Here is a 9,210-nt window from a genome sequence, read left to right as displayed (position 1 = left end):
TGGGTGACATACTTGGATGTGACCACAATTTATGCTGCAACTGAGAAATCTCCAGGGTTGGAAATATATTATGGAAAATTCTCTACTCTCCCATGACTGCCACAAAGGAGGCATGTCCATTGCTCATCCTGCTCTGGGACACCCTGCTTTAGTGACTCAGAGCTGTTTGAAAGCTACCTACGAAATCAGGACACAAGGAGCTTGGTTCAGCCCTATTCTCCTTGGGATTTTGCCTGCCTGTATCTGCTCCTACGAAAGGTCTGTCTCTGCAGCTGTGTGTGAGCTCACTCCACCAAGAGCAAGGCGAGCGAAAGGCAGGGGAGAGCCCCTTTCATCCCAAAAGCTCTGCTTCGTAAGAGAGCCCCAGACAGTAGTGTCTGATCACCCAGGTATCTGGAGAAATTCTTTTGTCAGAGATGCAGAGAGACAAAATTAAAAGCCACCAGCAGCAGGACATTATCAAAATGTCCAGGGTCTAAAAGGGGATTTACAAGTGCCATGGGGACTAACCAGCTGTGTCCGGAGCTGCCACCTTATGCACTATGTCCATGGAGCACGAACCAGGGATCTGAGCTGCTGCTGGATTGCCAGGTGCTATTGAGCCAGTACAAAATAAATAATGAAACCCTCTGAACTCCCTGGCACTGGGGACTACTGTTTTAGAGAATATGGAAAATTTACAGGCAAACTGCTGTACTAGCTCCCACCTAGTCTTCAAGTATTAGAAGAACACAAGTCCATTCTCGCTCCAAGTGAAATCCCTTTGCATCCAGTGTGTCTGGCAGAACTGAGCAGGAGGAGCATGCTACTTCCATCCCCTTGAGGAACACATTGCCCAGTGCCCTCCCTGCCACACTTATGCAGGGAGTTTGGGATAATGCAGCCAGAACCGCTGCCAGGAAATGTTCACGTATCTCTGGCAAAGGTATCACACAATAAATCCTGCATGGACCCCTGCCATCCCCCATCTCTCCAATCCATCTCTACTTCACCAAGCCCAGTTGAAACAACAGTGCCACGACCCAGCCAAATCACCCACCTTCTGTGCCAGCAATGGGATCCATCTCGGACAGAGCCTGAGCCTGGGGTGTTTATAGTGCATCCAGAGAGTGCCCTGGGGCACCGCAGGGCACGGACGGTGCTGCTCATACCCTGATGCAAGTGGCGAAGAGCACCGGGGACACCACCAGTTCTTTTTCCCCAGGTATTTCCTACGACTGTGCTAATTGGGTGGGGACTGCACAAGCCCTGCAGGCTTTCAGGTTGTCCCTGAAGCAACCTCAGTGAATCCTCACCACCCCATCACTCATCACCACCCCGACCACAGTAACTTCTGCAAAATTCATTGCCTGGTCCTGGATCCCAAAGGGGTTCCCAGGACTATGCATGAGCCAGCCTGGGGCAAGCAGGGACCTGTCAGTCAGGTATGAGTTTTACCCTCATCCTTGCCCTAGACTGAAAGTGCTTTGGGACCAGGGCCTGTTTTAGCTTTTTGTGAACCATGATGGAGAGGAACTTGGGAGCTCTGACATAGACATCAGCAGATATTCCTGTTATAAACCTTTTAGCTGATTTTGTCCTCATTTCTGATTTTAGAAGAGAGCAGTGAATTTATTGGACTACTGTTCCTCCTCTAGAAAGCTGCAGACACCCTGAGCAGACTGTGTCATGGGGTCAGGGCAACAGCAATCAGCAGCTTCCTGACTGCCATGACCCTTCAGGGGAGCTGTCAGGGACCTCTGGGACCAACAGGGACCTCTAATACATGAGAGTAAACCAGTCAACCAATAACTCCATCCTGGCTGCCGAGTTACCATCTCATTTTAGGCAGGACAGCTTACAGTAATGTGCTATTTATTATCTGCCTGTATGTGTAGCGGGGATTTTTATTAATTAACTAACATTTGCTAAGACATTATGATGATGGAGGTGAGACGAAGTAAAATCATTAAGCTTTGCTACTCTAATTTATTACCCACAGAGCTCTGCAGATGAAGAACAATTAATAAAGCACCATTGTTCATAAACAGCAATAAAAATGAATGGAAATGTGGTACTTTAACTCAGAATACTCAAGGCTTTGTTCATGATGAAAGCTGTGCTTGTCTCTGTCTATTCAGCAAAGCATTCAAATACAGCTGAAGAGCATTTTCCTTTAAAGCATATGCTTAGAGCTTGACTCAGCACAAACCTGAAGCATGATTTCCACTTCAGGTGCAGGCTTGACTGCTTCTCAGTGCACGTAAGCGTGAAAAGCCTGACCATGCATTCACTGAAGACAAAGGAGTGTTTCTTACAGTAACTCCGTTGACTTCCACTTATCTCCCAAAGTTTTTGAGATTTCATTTACTTTTTGCATGTGCTACATGGATGCCATGAAAAAACTTCAGTCAAAATCCCTTCCTCCTCCCCAGGAAAGTGTCCCTGCAATCCAAACATGCTTACAAATAGCCTACCACATCAACTGAGCTAAAAAAGAATAGGTCTTTCAAGAATGGAAAATTAAATACAAAGTGCAGAAGTTCTGGTTTCACATCTCGTGTGAGTTATTAAGCTAACATTTTAACCACGTTAGAAATATAAATCTTCACAATCAGCTGGCTAATATCCCATTATGCATGCCCCTTTGGACATGAATTGCTAAGCTAGTGATTCATTGACCCAGGGACATTTGCCTGTGCAGTTTGCTCCCTGACCTGGCCGCCACATCAATCCAAGGAGCAGAGTGGCGCAAGGGCTGTGAGTTTAAAACTGCCTCCTCAGTTGTATAAAACTGTTCTTGGAAACCCAGAGCAGAAGGGTCCATGAAATGCAGTCATCTGGTACGATGACACACAGCCCATCCCAACCAAGCTGGCTGCTAAAATGCCAGTGAAAACGTGGGTTCCAGCAGGAATATATTGCCCCTGAGAGAGGATCCCCTGCGTGCTGAGGACCACTCACTGGAGTAACATCACCCCAAGCAAAGTGCCAGCGGGGGGGTGCAGTAACGTAGCATGCAGGCCAGCCCTGTCCTGTTAGTGCCATTCCCTACCTATTTTCCATTATTTATACTTGGTTTGGAAGCAATTTGGAGGCAGGTGTTTGGCATTTGTGCAGCACCTGCCCAGGGAGATCTACCTCCCACTAGCTCCACGATGAAGATGATGATGGCACAAGACTCCTGCGCATTTATAAAAGAGTCCCTTTTCAGGACCCTGCTCAGATTCATGCCACCTCTGAGCACACACACTCATTTTAGCTGCACTGCTGTTGTGCTCAGAGTTAAGTGTGCGCTTAAGTTCATTGCTGAGGAGAGGCCAAAGAGGGAAGCAGTGAAGAAGGTGGCAGAAATAACCGTGTGAGTTAAAGTGTGTAACAGAGACACCAGTAAGCAATATTGTTCTTTAATATTGACAAATTTAGATGGCAGCTCAATTGTTACTAAAGCTGGCCAAAAGGCTTTCAGAAGAAAACTATTCAGCAGAGGGCTGCTTTGGCACAAGTTCTTGTTTTCAGGTAGGAAGGCAGGGCTGAAGGAGACCTTCTAAATCGGCAAACAAGTCTCTTGCAGTCACGAGCTGTCTCGCATCTCACCCGTACCTCCAAATCTGCTGTAACCCCTGTGACAGCTGCTGTGCAGCTACTCCAGGTCCTCCATGCCCTAAAGACCTTAGAGCATCTATTTCTGCCTAAATGCATTCATGTGCTGCCTATAACAACTTGCTCTCCTGACACATTTTCTTTCTCACAGCTCCGTCTCATATCAGAAATCACGCGGACTGCTTTGTGTCAATACCCTTTCTTTTGCAAAGAAAGCCAACACAAACACAAATGTTTTGAGGACATTAAAAAAATCCAACAATATGAGCAGCTTTTGTAACGAGCTCTGTTATCTTCACTGTTAAGCAAACAGCTTTTAATGAACGGACTTTCATTTCCCCTGTGCCTGTCACAGGGTTCCCACCTTTGATGAAATCAGAAAAAAAAAAAAAACCAAAGAAAAAAAGAAATTTGTTGAAAGAGTTAAGAACTTCTGGGGGTTTTTTGATCTGAAATCATTAATCTCTCTTTCCATTTTCTTTTGAAGTTGTAGCAGCGTTACCAGGATGACTGGAGCAGAGCAGGGTTTTGGTTGCTCTATCAGTGTCATCTCCTGCGTCATTCAGCTGTGGACAAGCCTGGTCCCAGAGAGCACTTGTTGCTCCTGCTCTCAGTCAGGGATTGGGCTTGATCAGCCGCAACCTGAGCCCTCAGCGACCTGCTAGCTCCTAACCCTGATGCAGGCACAACATTTTGTGGAGCCCAGAGCTGGGGAGAGCCATTCCCCGGCATCTCAAGGGTCACCAGCCCCTCCAAAGGAGGCACGTCTGAGGTCCACGCATGTGGCAGCGGTTGCCTTCAAGACAGCTTCCCCACCATGGGCAGGTCTGAAATGGCTTTGCAGCACAGTGAGGCTGTGGTCTTGGCAAGTGCCCTCTGCCCTCTTGGTCAGGGAAAAAAACGATGTTCTGCAGAAATGGCTGGATGATCTGCTCCATCTTGTCACTATGGGCATGAACACACCAGACCTTTCATCAGGTCTCACAGCTGACACAGGATCAGAGCATCCCGGCTCCTGACGTTGCTGTGAGAGCTGGGCTGCAGAGCATGAGCCTTCAGAAAGGGCTCCCTAACTGCTGCAATCAAAAGACTCTGGTTGCTGCCTGGATGAGGAAGAGTTGCACTGGCCAGACCCAAGGAAGTCCCTGAGCTCAGGAGGGGACCAAAAAGTGCCCAGAGCGCCATGCCCCAGAGTGGTATGTAAGAGAGAAGTGCAGCTGCCAGTGGGTATGATGCAGAGAGGAGAGGCAAGCATTTGTCTCAGCATCCTACCCAGTAGAACATGAAGGAAAGCATGAAGGAAAGGTCTCTGGGCTCTGGTGCATTCCCTCCTCTTCCTCATCCCGGAGTTCCTTCCCACAGTGGAAAGGAAACTGCTGCCACAGCTTTGAAAGGTACTGGTGGTTTAATGCTTAACAACCCCTGGGAGCCCCCAGAGCCAGAGGAGTTCATGGAGGGGCAGCAGTGGGACCTCTGCAACCCTGCATGTTGGCCCAGCTGCTCCCAGGACCACGCTGCCCAACCTCCCTGGAGGACACCTCGAGACCTGCTGCAGCCGTCTCTGCTCTCTGGGGCCCTGAGCAAGCACCAAGAGCATCGCCTACTCAGAGCCAACAACAACTCACACTGCAATTTTTGCATTGGGTTTCAGAAGCCTTGGCATTTAACAGCTGAGCCAGAATGGCCATCAAGACTCTGCTGTCAGGACGAGATGACAGACAGGTCCCATCTGAGCATGCACTGCCTGCCAAGTCACTGCTATGCAAAGCACTGGACAAGAGGACCTTTGTGCTTTGGTGATGAGAGCTAGGCAGATGGGAGCGTTGCTGTGACTTTTCCATGGGACTGAGAAGCTCCAGCCACATGGCCACAGCCCATTCCTGCTGTAGTCCAGGCTGCAGGAACCAGAAGACTCTTTACAGGACTGTGGCTGCTGGTGCCAGTGTCTCCACTGTCCTCCATATTACAATGACACAACAAAACCCCACCTTGAAAGCGGTGCAGAGCACACTGATCTTCCAGCAGAGACCTAAAATTCTGGCAAGCTTCCCCCTGAGGTCTCCAGTGCTGCCTCCACTCCCTTCTCCCCATGGGTCTTTATGTGCACCTGGGACACTTTAGCAGTGCTGGTGCTCACTGCACTGAGATGAGAGTCTCCCCTCTTTCTGACCTTGCTGCTCATGTGATTCCCCAAAGCAGAGGCAGCAGATGAGTTTAGGCTGACAGCCTGCATTGCTGTCTTTGCTGAGGAAGGGAAAGGCAAGGAAAAGGGCTGTCCTTGCTGGTCAGATTGATGATGAAGTTAAACTCAGACTGTATACAGATGCACAGAACTGTCCTTGTTGCTCCTCACTCTTCATGTTTGCATTGCTTTTCACAATTGTCTGAGGCAGATTGCAAGTGACTTCAGGTAGAATAAGGTATTATTGATGTAACTGGTACATACACCAATGAGAGGAACAAGAAAAGGTCCAACAAAGCTATTTTGGTGTTGAAGGATAAATCAAATGTACAGCAACAAAGTGGTGGGTAATCAGCCAGCTGTATGGGCAGAACAGGATCTTGAGGTGCAGTGTACTTCACGCTGAGCACTGCTCAGCAGTGCAGTGCTCTTGCAGACAGAAAATGTCTCTGTGGGATGTGTAGGATGTAGGAGACCATTGTCCCTTTGCACTCCACTCTAGAGGCTTGAATTCAGTTTTGGACATCATGGTTTAAGGAATATGTTTCCCTTAAACACAGGACAATAAAGCCTTCCCTGACCTCACAGGGCTCTTCAGCATGTAAACACCTTCAGCAGCAAGAGATGCCAGGGGCCCTCAGCAATGCAAGCTATACCCATGAAGATAGGATAGACCACCACCTGTGCCATGGTAAACAGCACTTTGCCCATCCAGCTATGGTTTGTGTACCAGGCTCCGGTCTGATGACCGACAAGGTGTTCACAGTCTAGGCACTGAGATAACAGGTGAAGGAACAAACAGAAACAAAGCTGTAGGACAGCAAACAAAATCGCCAGCAGTAAGTGATGGTAAATCAGCAGATGTAAGAGCCTTGATGCTCCTCAGCTGAACTCCGCCCAGTCTTTGCTAGATAGACCATTCAGGGGAAGAATCTGTAGGAGAAACTGGTAGCAATGAAGGGGCTGATGACCCAAGCCCACATTTCCAGAAATCCCACCACCCTCAGCTTCTCCTGAACCTCTTGGGCAAACCTGTTCTTCTGGGGCGAAAAGTGCTGCAGCGCTCGGTGCTGCTTTTCAGATCCTGTCCCATGTCCCCCATCCCTCCGGCAGCACTCAGCATCTGCTCCCCAAGCCGGGGCAGGGGCACTCCCCCGCGGGGCACAAGAGGCGGAGGACGCGCTCCCGGATCTGCCTTGTCCTCACCCCGTACACGATGGGGTTGAGCATTGGCGGGACCACGACGTAGAGGTTGGCCAGGAGGATGTGAACGCGACTTGGGATGTGGTGGCCAAACCGGTGCGTGAGAAAGGAGAAAAAGGCGGGCACGTAGAACATGAGGATCACACAGAGGTGAGAGCCGCAGGTGCTCAGGGTTTTGAGACGAGCCTCCGGGGACGGAAGCCGAAAGACCGTCCTGAGGATCAGAGCGTAAGAGACAGCGATGAGCACAACGTCCAGGCCGGAGGAGAGAAGAGCTGTTGTCAGCCCATACCAGACATTGGCTTTTATGTCGGCGCAGGCCAAGCGGGCGATGCCCATGTGCTCGCAGTAGGTGTGGGGCATGACATTGTGTCCGCAGTACGGCAGCCGCTTCAGGAGGAAGATGGGTGGGAACATGATGCAGAACCCCCGGACAACAGCAGTCACAGCTATTTTCCCGATCACCGAAGGGTTTAAGGTTGAAGAGTACCGCAGCGAGTCACAGACAGCCACATACCGGTCAAACGCCATCGCCACCAGAACAGATGATTCCACAATGAAGCTGAAATGGGTGAAGAACATCTGTGTAATGCAGGCATCAAAGGAAATTTCCCTGGCACTGAACCAGAAGATCGCCAGCATTTTGGGCACTGTTGTGGTCGAAAGCATGAGGTCAGCAACAGCCAGCATGGCAAGGAAGAGGTACATGGGCTCATGGAGGCTCCGGTCCGTGATGATGACAAAGAGGAGGACAGAGTTGCCAAACACCGCAGTGATGTACATCAAACAGAAGGGGACAGAGATCCAGATGTGGGACTCCTCCATGCCCGGGATGCCCGTCAGGACGAAGGTGATAGGATCGAAGCTGCTTTCATTGAGCTCATACATGATGCTTCAGTCCTCAGTGTCAGCCTGTGCAAGAAAGAGAAGGGATAAACAATGCCTGGGGAGTCCAGTGTTAGCCCATGACCACCTACAAATGTGTACAAATTGGTGCATACGATGTCCTATTTGCAACTGCCTTCCAACCTGAGCCATTTCTGAAGGCCGAGGGGTTGACTCGCTGTGTTTTGCTGTACAAGGAACCTATTCATTCTTTCCTATCAACCCTACAAACTGTGTCTGTAAGAAAAACATCTTCTCTGTCCCTCCATTTGCACCACAAAACAGGCCAGGTCCTTTTCTATCTCCACTTTATCCACTGTCAGAGAAAGGCTTGTAAAAGTCATAATTACTTGCCTTGTCGCTGACGGCAGGCTATATATCTGTGTGCACCTGGAAAGCCGTGTGTCTTTGTTAGGACTGTGTGTTTCTTCAGGGAGATGAAGTAACACAATGTCTCACTCTGTTACTGAGCAGTGACCAGTTCATTTCTGAGAGGTCCTTGTACAAATATTAAGATAGGAATAAAAACCGTACCAGTACCAATACTGATAAGTATCTTGGATGTGGCTGACATTCAACTCAACCTCTGAAGGTTGTGACCACCCCTGAAACTTCTGCTGGACATGTTACTCCCTGTATTTCCACCTGTATAAACATGTTCACCTGTTTGCAAACACCACAAAGTGCTTTTTGTGCTTCTTCCCCCTCCCACAGGGATTTCAGAGACCCAAACACTGGCAAACACCAAGGGGCAAGGGGGAGAGCTAGGCTGGACTTTCAGCCCACATCCAGACCTTCTGAACAACCTGGAGCAACTCTCTTACCTGGCAGATTCCCTGCCTTTTCCTTCATTCCTTTTCCTCTCCTTTGTAAAGAGGGGCAAAGACACAGTGGGCTAAACAGCATGATCTTTGGACAAAGAAGTGCTGCCCCAAAATGCAAGGCAACAAGTGCTACCAGGGCAGCCAAGTCATAGCAATACTCTGGAGAGATACCCCGAGTGTAGACTTCTGCACTGATGCTCAGCCGACACCAGACCTTTCCAGCCTCTGAGCTCAATCTCCTGCAGTTTTCCCAGTTCCCAAAGTGCCAGGGTAGCCTGAACTCGGAGCACAGTCCTATGGAGGGCTGATCAGCCTAAGGGTATTTTTGCAGATTTGAATAATGCAAACAAGCCAAGCCTGCAGAGTCCTCTGTGGACGCTTTTCCACGAGAAGGTTTTTGAGGAGAAGGAACGCTGCAGGACTGCTGGTTTTAAGTGCTTCCCCCCATTTTGCCCCTGTTTGTAGGCCCACCCCATCCCCTGTACATGTTCTATCATACACTAGAAAAAGCCTAGGCCAGGGTTGGGATGCAGG

The 9,210-nt window shown here is 49.4% G+C and overlaps 1 protein-coding gene across 1 annotated transcript; it reads right to left on the bottom strand.

Moving 5' to 3' along the window:
- Nucleotides 1–6,880: 6,880 nt before the first annotated feature.
- LOC128153422 (olfactory receptor 52B2-like) lies at nt 6,881–7,855 on the bottom strand. The gene has a single exon (XM_052812798.1). It carries the CDS (start codon nt 7,853–7,855, stop codon nt 6,881–6,883), a length of 975 nt encoding a protein of 324 aa, XP_052668758.1.
- Nucleotides 7,856–9,210: the final 1,355 nt, after the last annotated feature.

The sequence above is a fragment of the Harpia harpyja genome, chromosome 17 (genome assembly GCF_026419915.1).
Source record: "Harpia harpyja isolate bHarHar1 chromosome 17, bHarHar1 primary haplotype, whole genome shotgun sequence".
Classification (NCBI taxonomy): Eukaryota; Metazoa; Chordata; class Aves; order Accipitriformes; family Accipitridae; genus Harpia; species Harpia harpyja.
Note: the sequence above shows the minus strand (reverse complement) of the source record. Positions and strands in the feature narration are given on the sequence as shown.